This window comes from Ranitomeya imitator, chromosome 1 (genome assembly GCF_032444005.1).
Source record: "Ranitomeya imitator isolate aRanImi1 chromosome 1, aRanImi1.pri, whole genome shotgun sequence".
In the NCBI taxonomy this organism is placed as follows: Eukaryota; Metazoa; Chordata; class Amphibia; order Anura; family Dendrobatidae; genus Ranitomeya; species Ranitomeya imitator.
Window position 1 is genome coordinate 339,314,761 of NC_091282.1, and position 22,648 is coordinate 339,337,408.

At 45.4% G+C, this 22,648-nt stretch overlaps 1 protein-coding gene across 3 annotated transcripts in view; it reads left to right on the forward strand.

Annotated features, from left to right (window-relative positions):
* Nucleotides 1–22,648, forward strand: part of LOC138671609 (serine dehydratase-like) — a 73,181-nt gene that overhangs the window by 38,022 nt on the left and 12,511 nt on the right. For all 3 annotated transcript variants that reach the window (XM_069759788.1, XM_069759796.1, XM_069759794.1), the window contains 3 exons: nt 5,913–6,001; nt 6,224–6,454; nt 7,416–7,540. In XM_069759788.1, coding sequence (XP_069615889.1) covers nt 5,913–6,001; nt 6,224–6,454; nt 7,416–7,540 — 445 coding nt within the window. The remainder of the gene's footprint in view (nt 1–5,912; nt 6,002–6,223; nt 6,455–7,415; nt 7,541–22,648) is intronic.

Consider the following 22,648-nt stretch of genomic DNA (forward strand, 5'->3'; position numbering starts at 1 on the left):
GTATGTGTGTGTGTGTGTGTGTGTACATATATATATATATATATATATATATATATATATATATATATATATATATAATCGTATTTTTCGGCATATAAGATGACCCCCAACTCTTTTGGGGTCATCTTATACAGCGGGTGTCGTCTTATACGGCGTGTGCAGGGAGCGGTCCCGGATGGTTCCCAGGGTCTAGAGGAGAGGAGTCTCTCCTTCAGGCCCTGGGATCCATATTCTTGTAAAAAAAAAGAATAAAAATAAAAAATATGGATGTACTTACCTTCCGACGGCCCCCGGAGTTCTCCCTGTTCTCAGCAGTGCATGCGGCGGCTGCCGTTCCAAGGGATGCATTGCGCACCATGAAGGACATTTGTGACAACATTACTCCCTGTTTACTCCATAACACTATTGTAATGTTCTGAGGTTTAAAGGGAACCGGTCATCTGATTTATGCTGCCCAAACAGTAACGATTGCAACCAGGTATATTTTACTCTGCAATGCTCTGACATGTCAGAGGAAATATACTTTAACCCCTTTCTGATATTGGACGTAATGTGCCCTGGGCCTATTTGACCAGTGATGGAATATTACATCGACGCGATCGCCCGCGGACACAGGGGGTGTACGGACAAATCCAGCACTTTAACTCCCGAAATGCTGTGATTGAACATGATCACAGCATTCCGGAAGTCGGCAGAGGGCTAACAGCCCGTCTGCCTTTGGATCGGAGACCTCGCGGCATGTCGTGGGGTACCGATCGTTGCCATGGTGACCCGATGTCGTCATGACAACATCCGGGTCACTGAACCTAGCAAACTTGCTGATCATGCCCAGTGCATGATGAGCAAGTTTGTCTGTCAGTGCAGAGCTGACAGTGTCTATAGCATGGGGATGCTGCTTCATCTCCATTCTATAGAAGCGATCATCCTGCAAAAAATTATAGTCCCATAGTGGGACAAAGAAAAAAGTTAGAAAAATGTAAAAAAAAAATGTTTCAAATAATTATAAAAATATTTTACAAAAATAATAAAAAATAATAAAAAAATCAAAAGGTGATATATCTCTAAATAAATATTTGGAAAAAAAACTAAACAATAAAAGTGCACATATTCGGTATAACCATGTCCGCAAAGATCTAACCTATAAAATTGTCCCACTAGTTAACCCCTTTAGTGAACACCATAAAAAAATTAAAGCCCTAGGCTAAAAAACAATGCTTTATCATCTGTGATGCAGTGTCCCATGCTGCAGCTAAGCTGAGCTGTGTGAGCTCCTCAGGTTAAGCACGTAACTGGGTTTGTGAAATAGGGTTCGGCATAATTGTAAATGGCCGGTATGTGTCGCAGAGGGAATCTTCGCTGTAAGCCAGTATTGTTGTTCTTGGATTTGTAGTTCCATAAGAGTTGTATTTGTCTAGCTTTAAAGGGAGGCTTACAGGGTTAGTCGGAGAGCTGGGCGAGTCTGACTAACCACACACACCTCCCACCTATGGGAGTGGTTACAAGTATATAAGGTGACCATGGTTCAAATGGTCTTTCTCTGCTTGCAAGGTCCTGTGTGTGGACCTGATTCCTGGGAAGCACATGGGGGAGAGTGTGTAAGGTCCTGGAAGGTCTATGTGTTGGAAGGTCCGAGGTGGGATGGACTTCCTGAAGAGCACAGGTGAGGCCTTGGACCTGGAGGCCTATGTGTTGGAAGCTCCTGGGAGCAGGATTTCTTGAATAGCACTTGCTGTGTTGGAAGATCCTGGGAGTAGGACTTCCTGAATAGCATGGCCATGTCTGTAGAGTCTGTGATGCACTGCATTGGGGGAGCTATCGCCTGTCTGAGGATCTGGACTGTCAGGTGGCCTGGTGAGCAAGGCATTGTCTGGGATGGTGATCCCAGTTCGACAGCTTCCCTGTGAGAAAGAGTACTGACAGGAGTCAGCAGGTGGAGCAGGATCTCCTGGAAGGTAACCCAGAGTAAGGGAAACTGTGTGCACTGACAGGGGGTCAGTTAATGAACTGTGCGGTCACCCATGGTAACTCGACAGAGTAAGGTCCAACATGTTTAGAGGCTGCAACCTAATGTTGTGTGTTGGTGCCTGTTGTGTTCCATGGACATTAATGAACTGTTCGGCGTGCGGTCACCCACGGTAACTGGACAAAGAGGTCCAGCGTGTTTAGTAACTACACGTTAAAGCCGCATACTATGAAGTGCTGTGGAGTATGTGTTAAGCCTGTGATATATAACATGTCCTCAAGTGGTTTATGATTGCAAAATAAACCAAAAAGACTGTTCATGTGAAAAAACGTGCCCATGTGCTTTAATCCCTCCCATTGCTAAGTGAGTATTCCCCAACCGGTTAGTGATCGCGGCATCACACATCATACCGCCAAACGAAAAGTGGAATAACACACAATCAAAAAGGCAGATATAAAAAAAATGGCACAGCTGAAAACATCATTTTGTCCTGCAAAAAACAAACTATCATACAGTTCCTTCAGCGTAAAAATAAAAAAGTTGTAGCTCTCACAATTAAACGATGCAAAAACAATTATTTTTTCTATAAAATAGTTTCTTTTGTATAAAAGCGCCAAAACATAAAAAAAGTATATACGGTAAATGAGTTATCGCTGTAATCATACTGACCTGAAGAATAAAACTGCTTTATCAATTTTACCACATACGGAACGGCATAAAGCACCCCCCAAAAGAAATTCCTGAATTGCTGCTTTATGTTTGTTCTGCCTAACAAAAATCGGAATAGAAAGTGATAAAAAAATGTCATGTGCCCGGGAATGGTACCAATAAAAATGTCAACGTTAACAAGCCATCACATGACTTTGTGGGCCAAAATATGGAAAAATTATAGTTCTCAAAATGTGATGATGCAAAAACTATTTTTTACAATAAAATGCGTCTATTAGTGTGTGACAACAGCCAAACATAAAAACTCGATATAAATGTGGTATTGCTGTAATCGCACCGATCCGAAGAGTAAATCGTCTAATTACTTATACCACACGAGAAATGGCGTAAAAAATAAAACCAATTCTTCATCAACTGTTCAATTGTAGTAAGGCTCAGCACACATTTATCCTGCGTCTGCATTGAGCCCTTACACCGGGGTTTCCGTGTATCTCTGAAATACGTGATTCAGACAGAACCTCTGGCAGAAGATTCCCTATAATGAGACAGATGGAGGCACTGTGGACGCCGTCTGGGATGTGATCCAGCGTTGTCCATCTTTTTTAGGCCTGCATAAAAGTGCCATCGGCAACAGTTTTGTGCACTTCTGAAAAGGACAACGCTAAACAGAGGCCAGACGGAGTCCAGAGTACCTCTGCTGCCTCATTATAGTGAATGGATCCCTCGGGGGTTTCATCTGATTTAGATGGAAACGCCAAAGTAAGTGGTCAGCGTAGAACGCCGGATAAATGTGAGCCCAAACGTTATGTAAAATGTTCCCAATAAAAGCTTCATCTCAATCCACAAAAAAGTTCTCACTCAGGTCTGTCATCTGTTAACGGAAATATAGGGGGCATCCACATTACTGGTAGCACAAAGGCTCTGGAAAAGCGAAATGGCTCCTCACCCGCCAAAAGAAATTCAGCAAATTCTGCGCTCCGAAATCCAAATGCTCCCCTCCCTTTTGAGCGCCACAGTGTACCTAAACCACATATTGTGTCCACGTTTGGGATTTCTGAAGCGATGAAAACCCGCCTAACTTACGGGTGCATGCCTCCAGAAGCACGGGCTGGGCATAATGTACTGGTGACGGTAACGTACTGGTCACTACAGCGTACTGGTCAATACAGCGGCAGTTTGCAGTCTTCACTTGGCAACATTCATTGCTGCTTGTTTCTGGAAAATACTTGTGGCGTAAAATCAGCACTACACCTGCAGATAAATTTCCAAAGGGGTATAATTTCCAAAATGGGGTCACTTGAGGGGGGATTCTGCTCTTCTAGCACTTAGGGCTCTGTATGTGGAGTCCGCAAACTCTTCTAGGAAAATCTGCACTCAAGGAGGCAAATAGCGCTCCGTTCATCCCGAGTCTCTCCGTATGGCTAAGTAGCACTGTGCAGCCACATATGGGGTATTGCCATGTTCAGTAGAAATTGTGGACAAATTTTGGTGCCATTTTTACCCACTTCTTATGTCAAAATGTAAAATTTGGGGCTAAAACTAAATTGTGTTGGTAAAAATATATGGTAGTTATTTTTTCTTCACTGCTCAAATGGTATAAAATTCTGTGGCACACCTGTGATGTCAATATGATCACTGCACCTCTAGATTAATTGATTGAGAGCTGTAGTTTATAAAATGGGGTCACTTATGGGGTTCTGTTCAGGCACCTCATAGGATCTCCTAGAGGGTCATGTCACCTGCAAACCAAAGCAGTAAAATCTGGCGCTCCTTGCCTTCTGAGCTTTGCACTGTCTCTGAAAAATATTTCACTATTAGGCCATGTGCACACGCTGCGTTTCCGCAGCTGTGGGTCCATAGCGGTTTCCCATGCGTTTACAGTACCATGTAAACCTATGGGAAATGCAATCCGCAGTGCACATGCTGCGGAAAAAAACGCGCGGAAACGCAGCGGTTTGTTTTCCGCAGCATGTCAATTCTTTGTGCGGATTCCGCAGCGGTTTTATACCTGCTCCATAATAGAAAACCGCAGGTGTAAAACCGCAGTAGAATCCGCTCAAAAAACAGCGATAAATCCGCAGGAAAAACACACTGTTTTTACCCTGCGGATTTATCAAATCCGCTGGGGAAAAATCCGCAGTGGATCATTCTACGCGTGCACATACCCTAACATGTAGGGTATCGGTACACTCAGGAAAAAATGGACCTCAGTTTGTTGTAAAAAAAATCCTATTAGCCCTTAGAAAAAATAAAAACTTGGGGCTAAAACAACATTTTTGTGAGGAAAATGTGATTTTATTATTTTCATGGCTCAATGTTATAAACTTCTGTGAAGCACCTGGGGGTTCAAGGTGCTTACCATGCATCTAAATACATTCCTTGAGGGGTCTATTTTCCAAAATGGGGTCCCTTGTGTGGGTTTTCCACTGTATAGGCACATCAGGGGCTCTCCAAATAGGACATGACGTACGCTAATGATTCCAGTAAATTTTACATTCAAAAAGTCAAATGATGCTGCTTCCCTTCCGAGCCCTGCCATGCGCCTAAACAGTAGTTTTCTCCCACATATGGGGTATCAGCATACTCAGGAGAAATTGCACAACAAATTGAAAAGTGCAATTTCTCCTGTTATGAAAATGCAATATTTTGCAGTAAAAAGATATTTGTGGGGAAAATTTGATTTTTTTAATTTTTACGGCTCAACGATATAAACTTCTGTGAAGCACCTGAGGGTTTTATATGCTCACCACACATCTAGATCAGTTCCCTGAGGGGTCTAGTTTCCAAAATTGTGTCACTTGTGTGGGATTTTCACTGTTTAGGCACATCATAGGCTCTCCAAACGCGACATGTCGTTTGCCAATTGTTGCAGCAAATTTTTCATTTAAAAAGTCAAATGGCTCTTATTCCCTTCTGAGCCATGCCGTGCGCTCAAACAGTGGTTTTCTCAATCATATGGGGTATCGGTGTACTCAGGAGAAATTGCACAACAAATTTTGGGGTCCATTTTTTTCCTATTATCGTTGTCAAAATAAAAAAAATTGGAGAAAAAAAGTTAAATGTTAATTTTTTATTGCATATTCCAAATATTCCTGAGAAGCACCTGAAGGGTTAATAAACTTCTTGAATTTGGTTTTGAGCACCTTGAGGGGTGCAGTTTTTTAGAATTGTGTCACTTTTGGGTTTCTTATAGACCCTTCGAAGCGACTTCAAATGTCATGTGGTCCCTAAAAAAAATAAAACATAATTTGGACATATTGTTTGCGTGATTCTCCAACAGGTTTGGGATGATGCCGATGCATACGCCCATCGCTTGACTGAGGCACCAGGCTCTGTATATATCTCCCCATTCAATCACCCTCTGGTATGGTGAGTACACTTGAAATGGAGCAGTCCAATATTCTCCAACTCTCAGCAGTAACTCCATAGACATTATATTGGTATTTATCCTAGAAGAAGACATTCTCTAGCCTGTCATGTTGCATATATGTTGCACTAAAGCCATCGTCTTGCTTTAAGCTGCCTAGAAAGAAAAAAGGCTCCGAAACAAATAATTTTACATTTTTAGTTTTGTTTTCTACTTTCTTCCAGGGAAGGTCACTCCAGTCTTATTTTGGAACTAAAGTCTTCTCTTGGCAATCAAAAACCAGGAGCTCTTGTGGTTGCAGTTGGAGGTGGAGGCCTTTTGGCTGGGTTGGTTGAAGGAATTGTCAAGGTGGGCTGGTCTGATGTGCCCATTATTGCCATGGAAACAGTGGGTGCTCATTGCCTAAATGCAGCCCTTCAGGCCGGGAGACCAGTGTCATTACCTGACATTACAAGGTGGGATATTATTAGGGATAGAAAGCAGAGATCTGGAAAATTGTAAGGTAACGGAATATTGATATAACACATCTCCCAAGAAATGACAAACTCAGTTTTAATAGGTAAATTACATTTATTTTTGTGTATTTAATTTATTTTGGATAGATGGAAAATCCAGCAGCCAATTATTTTATACTTGTTGCATTTTACCCAGCCTTATATTTGTTGGGTAATAACTAGATGAAATTTGGGAAAACACTTTTTCTACCAAGTAATTCACAGTTGGAGAAATAAAAAAGAGGAAAATGAATAAAAACAGAGTCTTAAAAAAAGAGGAAGATGAGTGTGAACTGAGCCTTAAGGATAGATGAGGAAGGAAGGTGACCAGGACCTTTATGTACTATAATCCAGAAGGGGTCATGGCAAAGATTTTTTTTCACAAAACTTCTGTTTCATTAATTGCTATATTTAGAGAAGCGTGTAGTCATCATTTTTTCCAGATAAGGTGTAATGTATAAAACGCAAGACAAAAGAATAATAACAGTCAATGGGGCATGTACCAGAAATGGATTCTTACTGATGGGTATACTCTGGTGATACAAGAAAATAATTGTGATTTGTAGTATTTTAGTTTAATTCTCATTCCACTGACCAAATGGACACTAAGCATAGAATAGCAAACTCACCTGTCTGTCATTGAGAAGAAAAGTATCTGTAATTACAGCCCCTCTTCAAGCTGCAATTTACTAGGGTTATTAAGCCCCAGTTTGTTCCTGACAGCTCCTTGCTAGCAACCAGATTGGACTGTCCAATTAACTGTGACAATCTGACACTTCTGAAGTGAGAACTGTCCCTTTATCCCAGACACTCACACATGACTAGGTTGGAGGCAGTCAGCTGCGCTCCCTTGTCCATAGGTTTGTGTAGTGGTCTCTATTATTTTCCTTGTAATAATGTTTAACATGCCTGTCTCTTACAGCATTGCAAAGTGTCTAGGTGCGAAAACAGTATGTGACAGAGCACTGGAGTGTGCAAAAAAATACAAAGTCATCTCAGTGACTGTGGATGATAAAGATGCCTTGGCGGCAGTGGAGATGTTCTTAGGTAGGTGGAAACAGCTTGTCCTCTCTGTTTCAAAGCCCCCATATACATAGACTAAAGACACCCGAAGCCACTGATATCAGCTGACTATCTAATGTATGAACATCCCCCGAAATCCAACTGCTGATCCTATTATTCTTTGGAGATAAGTCACTGCCAGAGGAGTCTGGCAGTGGTCTTTTACATTGCGGCTTTAAGTCTCCTCATCTCGGCATGCTTAGCATGTCAATCTCTGCAAGAAAAAATTATACTTCTTAGATATCGGTCGGACGCCTCTCACACAGCCAAACCAGATCTCCACTTTGCACTGACGAGGGGCAGTACCCCGAAACACAGTGTCTGCAAATTGAGATTCTGGTTTGGCTATTATCCTAAGTCATGTGACAAGGCTCGTTAAAGTGTCAACATTGACTTGTAGGATTGCTACTTCCATTAGGTGGCACGAGAGTTCTAGTTCTCTTCCTCTCTGAAGAGACAATTTGCATAATTAGCATATTTCCCAGAGGAGCATTGCGGCTTTAAGTCTCCTCATCTTGGCATGCTTAGCATGTCAATCTCCGCAAGGAGAAACGATACTTCTTGGATAACAGAGAACCCTTGAAAGCTTAACTGAGTCGTATGTCCCTGTGTATGGGTAAATTGTGTGAAATAGCTGTCGGCCAAATGATCATTTTGCTGTCAGCTACAAAATATACTGTGTATGGGGCCTTTAACACACTATATTCAATATATAGACTCTGGTGCTTAAGGACAACCTATGCACCTCTGCCTCATGAGAAAACACCAGTCCTTCAAGTCACGCATGATGAACAGAAGCCCTGGAGCTTCAAGCAACACAATAGGGGCAGAATGGAGCGTATAGTACTAAAGGTACCGTCACACTTAAGCGACGCTGCAGCGATACCGACAACGATCCAGATCGCTGCAGCGTCGCTGTTTGGTCGCTGGAGAGCTGTCACACAGACAGCTCTCCAGCGACCAACTATGCCAGTAACCAGGGTAAACATCGGGTTACTAAGCGCAGGGCCGCACTTAGTAACCCGATGTTTACCCTGGTTACCAGCGTAAAAGTAAAAAAAAAAAAAACACTACATACTTACCTTCCGCTGTCTGTCCCTCGGCGCTCTGCTTCTCTGCCCTGTGTAAGCACAGCGGCCGGAAAGCACAGCGGTGACGTCACCGCTCTGCTTTCCGGCCGCTGTGCTTACACACGGCAGAGAAGCAGAGCGCCGAGGGACAGACAACGGAAGGTAAGTATGTAGTGTTTTTTTTTTTTTTTACTTTTACGCTGGTAACCAGGGTAAACATCGGGTTACTAAGTGCGACGAAATAAAGTGCTGGACTTTCTGCAGCGACCAACGACATCACAGCAGGATTCTGATCGCTGCTGTGTGTCAAACTGAACGATATCGCTAGCCAGGACGCTGCAATGTCACGGATCGCTAGCGATATCGTTCAGTGTGACGGTACCTTAAGATTGGTGATACATGGAATAAGTATTAAGTATTTTTAGGAAGCCCCTGTAGCTATGTCTATGCTATGTTCTCCCTAAACCCAATTACATTTTTTCTCCTATGCATCACTAGGTTCACATTGGTAGCAGTATCCAAAACATGGCTTTTTTTGTTGTATTGCATTGTGTTGACCAGTGGTTTCCTACTATGGATAATAGAGCGGTGTCCTTAACAAGGAAATGTAACATCTGTCAGATGTTGTAGTCAAGGGGTCAATGCTGCCATCATGTCAACAAAGACCAGGGGCATGGGGGCAGCAGCGAAGAGGCAACGCTGGAGCGGCAAGGGGTAAGCAAAGGTAATTTTTTGTTATTTCTAAAATGTGCATGTTTGTGAGTTTAGAAAAAAAATTCTGTAAAAGCCCTTTAATAGGTCATAGGGGTAATTGTTATCGTCTTGAGACCCCCTTTATTGCACTTGTTTTTTCACTTGTGTTTGTGCAACACCCGCTACGGCCGTGAGGTACTCGGAACCGGGTCGGACAGTTCAGGGGTGGTCACGGCAGCAGTGACCCGGTCCGTGGCCCTGCGCGCAATAAAAGAGGTGAGGGAATGTTTGTAGGGAATTGTTCGTGATGCAACCTTTGATATTCGGCTATAGATGGCCGACGCTGCTTAAATGGACCGCTGGGGTAGATGGTAATGCGGCTAGGATGGTCCTGCTCCCCACAGGTGGAGTGGCGCCCCAGGGCAACCAGAACAGTCCATCAGGGGTTGTGGAAGTTGGGGTGCAGGAATGATTGGAGGATACAGGGACTGTTGTTTCTTTACCTTTAATTGTAGGTGCAGTCCGAAGCACAGGTACAGGTGGTATTGGAAATCTGGGCAGCCTGGAAGCAGTTCAGAATCCCCTAGCCAGGTGGGGTTGGAAGCCTCCCTACTGCGCTTTTTTTAGGTTCTTGATGCCTTAAGCTCTCTTTAAGTCCTTCTCTCAGTCTGTCCTTTTGGTGGAACACTACCCACATGACAGGCAGCTCGAGCCTTTTCCTGATGTCACTCCCTCGTGGTGACTCCGGGCTCTCCAGTATGCTGCTGTGCATTTGGGCATCAGATGTGGCCAGGAGACCTGCAATCTCCTGTTCTCCGGATTCAGTTGCGGGGCATGCAGTTCCCACACAACCACGGATTACGGTGTCCGGTCAGTCCTGGGGTCATCTCAATCACAGCTCCTATCCCCAGCTTTTCCTCACTTGCTTCCTCTTCCTTCACTGTCTCTGACTAACTGACTATTCCCACTTCCAGACCAGAACTTATCAGGGAAGCTCCCCTGTAACTGGGTTTAGAGCTCCCTCTTCTGGTCTGGAGTCAGGAAAGTGTTGCATGCTAGTGTTACCCCTTAAAGGGATCCCTTCTTGCTTCCAGGCATGGCATTACCCCCTGTGAGGGAGGCATTGCCACTGTGGCATCCGGACTCCTGGGGTGCCACATTTGTATGGTAAAACATTGCTAAAAAATATGAGCTTGAGTCAAAAATATTCTGCTCTCCATATATATTAAAACTTATTTCGGCCGCACTTTCCATATGAGGTCGCCGTCTTCCCAGTCGCTGCTGTGCAGGTTTGAACATGTTATGTCCATTCATTTGTGACTTTGGGGTAAATAGTGTTTGCCACACTTATAATTTGCTCATCACTCCAACACAGAGGTATCCTGGCTTGTTCGAAGCTCCTATATTTCTTTCAGATAGCTTGGTTCTAGCCAGAGTTACTGCAGAATATCAAGGGCCTCTTTCGAGTGAATCTCCTTGTGTGTATCAATGGATAAAGAAGTTCAAGGAAAGTTGCAAAAGTGTGAGCCCTGATTAAGGAGCTGGATGCCAGTCCAAAACTGATGACAGTGTTGAGCGTGCATGTGTACTGATTCTATTGGAAAGACGAGTGACAGTGGATTATATCTACTGAAAAAAAGCCCCACGAGGATGAAAATTAACATTTGATGAAGAGGTGAAGGCAGTGGTGAATTTGTGGCTCGGTTTTCTGCATAAAATATTTTTCAATGAGGGAATATGAAAGCTTGTTGATGATAATTTCCCTGCTTTTCAATGCAGTTTGTCTATGTTAAATTATGTATTTGTCTTTTTTTAAACTACGGTAATTGAAATAAATTTCACAGAGGAGTGCAAGCAATTTTTGACTCATCCTCGTATATAAATCAAACCATTTGTCGTAACTTTCTTTCATTTACAACAAAAGGACTTCTCCTTCTGCCTCTAACCTCTGGCATGTCATTCATCATCTTCATATTAGACTCACTTCACCTTTAAAGGGAACCTGTCACCCCGTTTTTTCAGATTGAGATATAAATACTGTTAAATAGGGCCTGCGCTGTGCGTTACTATAGTGTATGTAGTGTACCCTGATTCCCCACCTATGCTGAGAAATACATTACCAAAGTCGCCGTTTTCGCCTGTCAATCAGGCTGGTCTGGTCAGGTGGGCGTGGTGACATCGCTCTTTTCTTCCCCAGCTTTCCGTTGGTGGCGTAGTGGTGTGCGCATGTCCAAGTTCCGAATTCCCTGCGCGCACGTGAAGAAACAGCGCGCGATCTGCGCTGTTATCCCTTTCATCGGTGGGGGCGGCCATCTTCCTGGGGCCGCACGTGCGCAGATGGAGTGCTCTGCTGCACGGGGCTTCAGGAAAATGGCCGCGGGATGCCGCGCGTGCGCAGAAGAGATCGCGGCGGCCATTTTCCCAAAGCCGAGTTTGCATCATACTTTTGGCCACATTCCAACTAGACTTTCACAGACTCGCCAGCACTTTTTTGCGCTGTTCGTTAAAAATATTTGAGGAGTCCATTATATTTTTGAGGCAGAAGAAACTTATTCAGGTTATAATGACTGTAATTATCATAATTTTACAGTTAATGCAGCTGATGTCTTCTTACCAGAATGATGGATTGTAGACATGTATCTCTTATAATCATAATGATTTATTATGGTTTTCCAATGTGTCCATAAAAAATATTGTCCGCTTGTTATTTTTTGATAAGCTGTCCAAAAAAATAAAAGGTTGGGCCTCACTCAACACACTTAGATTGAGTGAGGCCACACACGACTAGTTGGATTGTGGCCGCGAGTATGCATATCACATACTTGCTGTCACATGACCACTGGTGTCAGCATTGGAGAATCCTGACAGCACGCACTGTGTGGATTCACAAGAGGGACTGCAGACCTTTTTGCCAAACCTGGACAATACCTTTCAGACCATGTTCATATGTTCAGTATTTGGTTAGTATTTTACCTCAGTATTTGTAAGCCAAAGCCAGGAGTGGAAAAATCTGAGGAAAAGTATAATAGAAACACGTCACCACTAGGGTTGAGCAAAACGGATCGGACAAATTCAAAAATCGCGGACTTTCGGCAAAGTCGGGTTTCATGAAACCTGACCTGATCCTAGTGGGGAATCAGCCATGAGGCCAGCGGTCTTCGCGCCATAGTCGCGTTTCGTATGACGCTTTCAGCGCCATTTTTCAGCCAATGAAGGAGGACACAGAGTGTGGGCAGCGTGATGACGTAGGTCTCAGTCCCCACCATCTTAGAGAAGGGCATGACAGTGATTGGCTTGCTTTCTGCGGCTTCACAGGGGCTATAAAGGGGCGTGCACGCCGACCGCCCTCTTACTTCTGCCGATCGTAGCATAGGGAGTGGTTGCCGCAGCTGCATCAGAAGAAGGGATATAGTTAGGGAGGGAAGATTAACCCCCAAACTGCTTGTGCTGTAGCGATTTCCACTGTCCAACACCACCATTTGTTTGCAGGGACAGTGGAGGCTATATTTTTGTACATCAGCTCTGTAGCTTATTAGACTGCCCTATAAGGCTCCCTGATAGCTACATTGCTGTTTGCACGCCGCTGTGCAAACCAACTGCTTTTTTAAAAGCAAAAATCCTGTTGCTCCTTTCTGCACAGTTATCTTGTTTATTTGTCCACACTTTTGTGTGCAGCAGTCCGTTTTATCGCTGCCATACTTTTCCTGAGATCATTGTAGGGAGATTGAAATTGTACTACAGTCCTTGTATTTTTTCATATATCTTCCAGCCACTTTCTGCCACTTAGATTGCGTTGTTTATATACACTGGGCCTGAGTTTTAGGTCAGTCTCCCCCCCCAAAAAGGGGAGATTCAAATTCTCACAAAGTGGATCTACTGCAGTCCTGTTCGTTTGTCGTATGTCAGCCAGCCACTTTCTGCCACTTAGATTGCGCTGTTTTACACACTGGGCCTGAGTTTTGGGTCAGTCTCCCCAAAATAAAGGGAGTTTCAAATTCTCACAAAGTGGATCTACTGCAGTCCTGTTAGTTTGGTGTATGTCAGCCAGCTACTTTCTGCCACTTAGATTGCGTTGTTTTATACACTGGGCCTGAATTTTGGGTCAGTCTCCCCCCAAAAAAGGGAGTTTCAAATTCTCACAAAGTGGATCTACTGCAGTCCTGTTAGTTTGGTGTATGTCAGCCAGCCACTTTCTGGCACTTACATTGCGTTGTTTTATACACTGGGCCTGAGTTTTGGGTCAGTCTCCCCCCAAAAAAAGGGAGATTCAAATTCTCAACAAGTTTATATACACTTTCTACTTTGTTTTACTGTACCATATAACGGTTGTTATTTTGGTTAGATTTTCCAAAAAATTAGGAAGTCTCATGGAAGAGGCCGTGGGCGGTAGTTGTCAGCTGGTACTGATGGTGGTGGTGCATCTGGTGGTAGTGGCAAAAGCACAATAGCACCTAAGCCTGGAGGTGTTGAGCCAGCGTCATCATCTGGCTTCACAAGGCCTCGAATGCTCCCTTTTCTGGGAGTAGGAAAACGGCTTTTAAAGCCGGAGCAGCAGGAAAAAGTTTTGGCTTTCATTGCTGACTCAGCCTCTAGCTCTTTCGCCTCCTCTTCAGAAAGTTCCAAATATAAAAGCAGCGAGTCGTCAGTGGATGCTCCCGGTCAGGAACAAGACGCTTCCTTGTGTCCTTCACCCAAACCAAAAGTGAAGGATGCATCAGGCGACACTACAGGTTACTCCATGAAGCTCTTTACACATACCGTGCCTGGGTTAGAACGGGAAATTGTAAACTGCCCATTACAAGATGAATCGGACATGGAGTGCACTGATGCACAGCCACAGCTAGATTATAATGCTGTTCCATTGACTCAGATCACTACATTGCCCTCGCAGTGTACTGAGCCAGAATCTGACCCTGATGAGACTATGGTGCCCCATCCTGAACGCTATAGCACCTTACACGGTGACACATGACATTGAAGAGGAGGTGATAGATGACCCAGTTGTTGACCCAGATTGGCAGCCATTGGGGGAAGATGGTGCCGCTGCCAGTAGCTCTGAAGCGGAGGAGGATGATCTGCAGCAGCCATCTACATCGCAACAGCTGTCATCTGGCAGGCCCGTATCAGGCCAAAAACGTTTGTCAAAAACAAAAACAGTTTTGGGACAGCGTGGCCATCCGGTGAAAGTAGCACAGCGTGCAATGCCTGAAAAGGTATTCCATAGTAGGAAGAGTGCAGTGTGGCAATGTTTTAACCAAGATCCGAATGATCAGTCAAAAGTTATCTGTAAGAAATGATCAAAGACCTTTAGCAGAGGGAAGAATCTTCAAAATTTAAATACATCGTGCATGCTTAGACATTTAACGAGCATGCACATGCAAACCTGGACTAACTACCAAACGTCCTGTACCGTTGGTGCACCTGCTCAGAATGAAGGTAGTCAGCAACGCTACATTGCTTCCCTCACTGTGAGCCCACCGGTTAGGACACCACCAGCAGCAAATGTGGAGGTATTGTCGCAAGGCCAAAGCAGTCAGGGAATCACAAGGTTATTTGTAGGAAACACTGTATGTAGGCCAACATCGAGAATACCATCACCAATCCTCTCTGAATCCGCCATGTCCACCACCACCACCACCACCGCTAGTTCCACCATATGCACCTCTCCAGTCCAGCTCACTCTACAAGAGACTCTCGTTAGGAAAAGAAAGTACTCATCCTCTCATCCGCATACCCAGGGTTTGAACACCCATATTGCTAGACTAATCTCGTTAGAGAGGATGCCCTACCGGTTGGTTGAAAGCGAAGCCGCTGTTGTGAATTCTGTTGTCGGGCTCCCTCCTGTGGTCATGAATGGTACTTCGGCTGGTTCTGTCCATGGACTTCCTCTGGTGGGTGTTTCTGAGTTTCCTTTCACAGGTGACGAGGTTAATTCGTTAGCTGCTGCTCTATTTAACTCCACTTAGATCTTTGCTCCACGCCACCTGTCAATGTTCCAGTATTGGTCTAGTTCACTCCTGGATCGTTCTTGTGACCTGTCTTCCCATCAGAAGCTAAGTTCCAGCTTGTATTTCTTTGGTTTGCTATTTTTCTGTCCAGCTTGCTATTTAATTTGTTGTCTTGCTTGCTGGAAGCTCTGGGACGCAGAGGGAGCGCCTCCGCACCGTGAGTCGGTGCGGAGGGTCTTTTTGCGCCCTCTGCGTGGTCTTTTTGTAGGTTTTTGTGCTGACCGCAAAGTAACCTTTCCTATCCTCGGTCTGTTCAGTAAGTCGGGCCTCACTTTGCTTAATCTATTTCATCTCTGTGTTTGTATTTTCATCTTTACTCACAGTCATTATATGTGGGGGGCTGCCTTTTCCTTTGGGGAATTTCTCTGAGGCAAGGTAGGCTTTATTTTCCGATCTTCAGGGCTAGCTAGTTTCTTAGGCTGTGCCGAGTTGCATAGGGAGCGTTAGGCGCAATCCACGGCTATTTCTAGTGTGGTTGATAGGTTTAGGGATTGCGGTCAGCAGAGTTCCCACGTCCCAGAGCTCGTCCTTTATTATCAGTAACTATCAGGTCATTCCGTGTGCTCTTAACCACCAGGTCCATTATTGTCCTGACCACCAGGTCATAACAGTACAGGTGGCCCAAAGTACTAATGCATCTCAATAGAGGGATAAGAGAAGTTCTGAGCCCATTTTTTTTTCTTTGCAGTGTGTTTTGTCTCAATTTTCCCCTTTACCTCTGGGTGGTTCAGGACACTGGTGTAAACATGGACATTCAAGGTCTGTCCTCTTGGATGGATAATCTCACTACATTTTCCCTTGCGCCAGGAGATCCAGCATTGCGTGATGTTGATGCGTTTTTCCTGGCGATTGGATTGCTTTATGACGAACCTAATTCAGTGGATCAGGCAGAGAAAATCTTGCTGGCTCTGTGTCAGGGTCAGGATGAAGCGGAGATATATTGTCAGAAGTTTAGAAAGTGGTCTGTGCTCACTCAGTGGAATGAATGTGCCCTGGCAGCAATCTTCAGAAAGGGTCTCTCTGAAGCCCTTAAGGATGTCATGGTGGGGTTTCCCATGCCTGCTGGTCTGAATGAGTCTATGTCCTTGGCCATTCAGATCGATCGACGCTTGCGTGAGCGTAAAGCTGTGCACCATTTGGCGGTACTATCTGAGCATGGGCCTGAGCCTATGCAATGTGATAGGACTTTGACCAGAGCTGAACGGCAAGAACACAGACGTCGGAATGGGCTGCGTTTTTACTGTGGTGAATCCACTCATGCTATCTCCGATTGTCCTAAGCACACTAAGCGGTTCGCTAGGTCTGCCACCATTGGTACGGTACAGTCTAAACTTCTATTGTCTGTTACTCTGATTTGCTCTTTGTCATCCTATTCTGTTATGGCATTTGTGGATTCAGGCGCTGCCCTGAATTTGATGGACTTGGAGTATGCTAGGCGCTGTGGTTTTTTCTTGGAGCCCTTGCAGTATCCTATTCCATTGAGAGGAATTGATGCTACGCCTTTGGCCAAGAATAAGCCTCAGTATTGGACCCAATTGACCATGTGCATGGCTCCTGCACGTCAGGAGGATATCCGCTTTCTGGTGTTGCATAATCTGCATGATGTGGTCGTTTTGGTGTTGCCATGGCTACAGGTTCATAATCCAGTATTGGACTGGAAATCTATGTCTGTGTCCAGCTGGGGTTGCCAGGGGGTACATGGTGATGTTCCATTTTTGTCTATTTCGTCTTCCACTCCTTCTGAAGTTCCAGAGTTTTTGTCGGATTATCGGGATGTATTTGATGAGCCCAAAGCCAGTGCCCTACCTCCTCATAGGGATTGCGATTGTGCAATTAATTTGATTCCTGGTAGTAAGTTTCCTAAGGGCCAATTGTTCAATTTATCTGTGCCAGAACACGCCGCTATGCGGAGTTATATAAAGGAATCCTTGGAGAAAGGCCATATTCGCCCGTCGTCATCACCGTAAGGAGCAGGCTTCTTTTTTTGTGGCCAAGAAGGATGGTTCTTTGAGACCTTGCATTGATTACCGCCTTCTTAATAAAATTACAGTCAAATTTCAGTATCCTTTGCCGTTGCTGTCTGATTTGTTTGCTCGTATTAAAAGGGCTAGTTGGTTCACCAAGATAGATCTTCGAGGGGCGTATAATCTTGTGCGTATTAAACAAGGCGATGAATGGAAAACAGCATTTAATACGCCCGAGGGCCATTTTGAGTACCTGGTTATGCCATTCGGGCTTTCCAATGCTCCATCAGTATTTCAGTTCTTTATGCATGATATCTTCCGAGAGTACCTGGATAAATTCCTGATTGTGTATTTGGATGATATTTTGGTCTTTTCGGATGATTGGGAGTCTCATGTGAAGCAGGTCAGAATGGTGTTCCAGGTCCTTCGTGCGAATTCCTTGTTTGTGAAGGGGTCAAAGTGTCTCTTTGGAGTTCAGAAGGTTTCATTTTTGGGGTTCATTTTTTCCCCTTCTACTATCGAGATGGACCCTGTTAAAGTCCAGGCCATTTACGATTGGACTCAGCCGACATCTGTGAAGAGCCTGCAAAAGTTCCTGGGCTTTGCTAATTTTTATCGGCGCTTCATCGCTAATTTTTCTACTGTTGCTAAACCGTTGACTGATTTGACCAAGAAGGGTGCTGATGTGGTCAATTGGTCTTCTGCGGCTGTAGAGGCTTTTCAGAAGTTGAAGCGTCATTTTTCTTCTGCCCCTGTGTTGTGCCAGCCAGATGTTTCGCTTCCGTTTCAGGTTGAGGTTGATGCTTCTGAGATTGGAGCAGGGGCTGTTTTGTCGCAAAGAAGTTCTGATGGCTCGGTGATTAAGCCATGTGCTTTCTTTTCTAGAAAGTTTTCGCCTGCTGAGCGTAACTATGATGTTGGTAATCGTGAATTGTTGGCCATGAAGTGGGCATTCGAGGAGTGGCGTCATTGGCTGGAAGGAGCCAAGCATCGCGTGGTGGTCTTGACAGATCACAAGAATTTGACTTATCTTGAGTCTGCCAAACGGTTGAATCCGAGACAGGCTCGATGGTCGTTATTTTTCTCCCGTTTTGATTTTGTGGTTTCGTACCTTCCGGGCTCTAAGAATGTGAAGGCTGATGCCCTGTCAAGGAGTTTTGTGCCTGACTCTCCGGGTGTTCCTGAGCCGGCGGGTATTCTCAAAGAGGGAGTAATTTTGTCTGCCATCTCCCCTGATTTGCGGCGGGTGCTGCAAAAATTTCAGGCTGATAGACCTGACCATTGCCCAGCGGAGAAACTGTTTGTCCCTGATAGATGGACTAGTAGAGTTATCTCTGAGATTCATTGTTCAGTGTTGGCTGGGCATCCTGGAATCTTTGGTACCAGAGATTTGGTGGCTAGATCCTTCTGGTGGCTGTCTTTGTCGCGGGATGTGCGTTCTTTTGTGCAGTCCTGTGGGACTTGTGCTCGGGCTAAGCCCTGCTGTTCTCGTGCCAGTGGGTTGCTTTTGCCCTTGCCGGTCCCGAAGAGGCCCTGGACGCATATTTCTATGGATTTTATTTCGGATCTCCCCGTCTCTCAAAAGATGTCGGTCATTTGGGTGGTTTGTGATCGCTTTCCTAAGATGGTCCATTTGGTACCTTTGTCTAAATTGCCTTCCTCCTCTGATTTGGTGCCATTATTTTTCCAGCATGTGGTTCATTTACATGGTATCCCAGAGAACATCGTTTCTGACAGAGGTTCCCAGTTTGTTTCAAGGTTTTGGCGATCCTTTTGTGCTAGGATGGGCATTGATTTGTCTTTTTCCTCGGCTTTCCATCCTCAGACAAATGGCCAAACCGAACGAACTAATCAAACTTTGGAAACATATCTGAGATGCTTTGTTTCTGCTGATCAGGATGATTGGGTATCCTTTTTGCCGTTGGCTGAGTTCGCCCTTAATAATCGGACCAGCTCGGCTACTTTGGTTTCGTCGTTTTTCTGCAATTCTGGTTTCCATCCTCGTTTCTCTTCAGGGCAGGTTGAGTCTTCAGACTGTCCTGGTGTAGATACTGTGGTGGATAGGTTGCAGCAGATTTGGACTCATGTGGTGGACAATTTGACATTGTCCCAGGAGAAGGCTCAACGTTTCGCTAACCGCCGGCGCTGTGTGGGTCCCCGACTTCGTGTTGGGGATTTGGTTTGGTTGTCGTCTCGTTATGTTCCTATGAAGGTTTCCTCTCCTAAGTTTAAGCCTCGTTTCATTGGTCCGTATAAGATTTCTGAGGTTATCAATCCTGTGTCATTTTGTTTGGCGTTTCCTGCTTCTTTTGCCATCCATAATGTGTTCCATAGGTCGTTATTGCGGAGATACGTGGCGCCTGTGGTTCCATCCGTTGATCCTCCTGCCCCGGTGTTAGTTGAGGGGGAGTTGGAGTATGTGGTGGAGAAGATTTTGGATTCTCGTGTTTCGAGACGGAAACTCCAGTACCTGGTCAAGTGGAAGGGTTATGGTCAGGAAGATAATTCCTGGGTTTTTGCCTCTGATGTTCATGCTGCCGATCTGGTTCGTGCCTTTCATTTGGCTCATCCTGGTCGGCCTGGGGGCTCTGGTGAGGGTTCGGTGACCCCTCCTCAAGGGGGGGGGGTACTGTTGTGAATTCTGTTGTCGGGCTCCCTCCTGTGGTCATGAATGGTACTTCGGCTGGTTCTGTCCATGGACTTCCTCTGGTGGGTGTTTCTGAGTTTCCTTTCACAGGTGACGAGGTTAATTCGTTAGCTGCTGCTCTATTTAACTCCACTTAGATCTTTGCTCCACGCCACCTGTCAATGTTCCAGTATTGGTCTAGTTCACTCCTGGATCGTTCTTGTGACCTGTCTTCCCATCAGAAGCTAAGTTCCAGTTTGTATTTCTTTGGTTTGCTATTTTTCTGTCCAGCTTGCTATTTAATTTGTTGTTTTGCTTGCTGGAAGCTCTGGGACGCAGAGGGAGCACCTCCGCACCGTGAGTCGGTGCGGAGGGTCTTTTTGCGCCCTCTGCGTGGTCTTTTTGTAGGTTTTTGTGCTGACCGCAAAGTAACCTTTCCTATCCTCGGTCTGTTCAGTAAGTCGGGCCTCACTTTGCTTAATCTATTTCAACTCTGTGTTTGTATTTTCATCTTTACTCACAGTCATTATATGTGGGGGGCTGCCTTTTCCTTTGGGGAATTTTTCTGAGGCAAGGTAGGCTTTATTTTCCTATCTTCAGGGCTAGCTAGTTTCTTAGGCTGTGCCGAGTTGCATAGGGAGCGTTAGGCGCAATCCACGGCTATTTCTAGTGTGGTTGATAGGTTTAGGGATTGCGGTCAGCAGAGTTCCCACGTCCCAGAGCTCGTCCTTTATTATCAGTAACTATCAGGTCATTCCTTGTGCTCTTAACCACCAGGTCCATTATTGTCCTGACCACCAGGTCATAACACTACGCAGTGCCATGCTATGACCTAACCAGTCGACGCTTCTTTGCGAGAAAAGCCATCCCAGCCCTCCACCAGCATGTCAAAGACCGCATTGTCCATGCACCGAGGCAATCAGTCAGTGGAAAGGTGCACCTAACAACAGATGCATGGACCACTAGGCATGGCCAGTGACGTTACGTGTCCATCACGGCACACTGGGTTAATGTGGTGGATGCAGGGTCCACAGGTTACAGCCATAGTGGGACAGTTCTGCCTAGCCCCCGGTCTAGGAAACAGTTGGCTGTAGGCTTTCGCAACCCCTCCTCCTCCTCCTCCAGAAGCGAAAGCTCGTCCACAGAGCGCAGGCACATGACCACTCCATCCGCAGCTGCTAGTGTTGCACACGAGGTGTCCCATTATCGAACAGCTAGTGGTAAGCGTCAGCAGGCTGTGTTAGAAATGAAATGTTTGGGCGACAACAGACCGCGGAAGTACTAGCCGAGTACTTGCAGCAATAAACTCATAGCTGGGCAGTGTACATCTTGAGGCAGGCAAGGTAGTCAGTGATAACAGAAGGAATTTTATGGCTGCCATAGCCCTTTTGGAACTTAAACACATTCCTTGCCTGGCTCACACCTTGAACCTGGTGGTGCAGTGCTTCCTCAAAAATTACCCGGAGTTACCAGCCCTGCTCCTGAAGGTGCGAAGACTTTGCTCGCACATCTACCGGTCGCCCGTACACTCCAGCCGTATGCTGAACCATCAGCGATCGCTGAATCTTCCCCAGCACCGCCTAATAATCAACGTTGCAACAAGGTGGAACTCCACACTGCACATGGTTCGAGGCTGTGCGAACAGAGGCGTGTTGTAATTACTTTGTGGGAGGATACACATAGACGGGCAGGCAGTTGGATGGCAGACATGGAGTTGTCTGGTGTGCAGTGGTCGAAGCTCCAAGACCTCTGTCAAGTCCTTCAGTGTTTTGAGGAATGCACACGGCTGGTAAGTGCAGATGACGCCATCATAAGCATGAGCATCCCACTAATGAGTCTGCTGATGCAAAGTTTGACGCACATTAAGAAGCTGGCGTCTGCAGTCGAGGAGGAGGGAAGCCTTGATGACAGTCAGCCATTGTCTGCTCAGGGAACTCTCCTGGACAAGGTGGAGGACGAAGGGGAGGAGGAGGAGGATGATGGGGATGAATATTTATGGGAGGAGGATGCTTCTCAGGGGGCAATAGGAACTGGTGGTGTTGCAAGGTCAAGTACAGGGTTTTTGCGGGACACAAGTGATGTTGATTTGCAAGAAAGTGCTCCTCAACCCAGCACAAGCAGTGAATTGACACCTGGAACATTGGCCCACATTGCTGAGTATGCCTTGTGTATCCTAAAAAGGGACCCCCGCATTATCAAAATGATGACCGATTACGATTACTGGTTGGCCTGCCTCCTGGATCCACGATATAAAGGAAAATGACAAAATATCATGCCACATGAGAACCTTGAGCAAATATTGGCTACCAAACAATCAACTCTTGTAGACCGTTTGGTTCAGGCATTCCCAGCACACAGCCGTAGGGGGCAACATGGCAGAGGTGTTAGAGGTGCACAAATCCAAAGTGGCATTGGACAGAGGGGTTTTATGACCAGGTTGTGGAGTGATTTCACAATGACGGCTGACACGACAGGTAGTGCTGCATCGATTCAAAGTGACAGGAGACAGCATTTGTCCAGTATGGTTACGAACTACTTTTCCTCCCTTATCGATGTTCTCCCTCACAGGTCATTCCACTTTGATTACTGGGCATTGTAAGACTCATGCTGGTGTGGTAGTTGGAGGCAGGTATATCTCGCCCAGGTGTTTGTCCTATGTGAATTAGGCCACTCAGTATCTTCAGGGTGCTAATGGGTTAATAAGTGCAGGAATAAAAGATGACCAGCTGGGG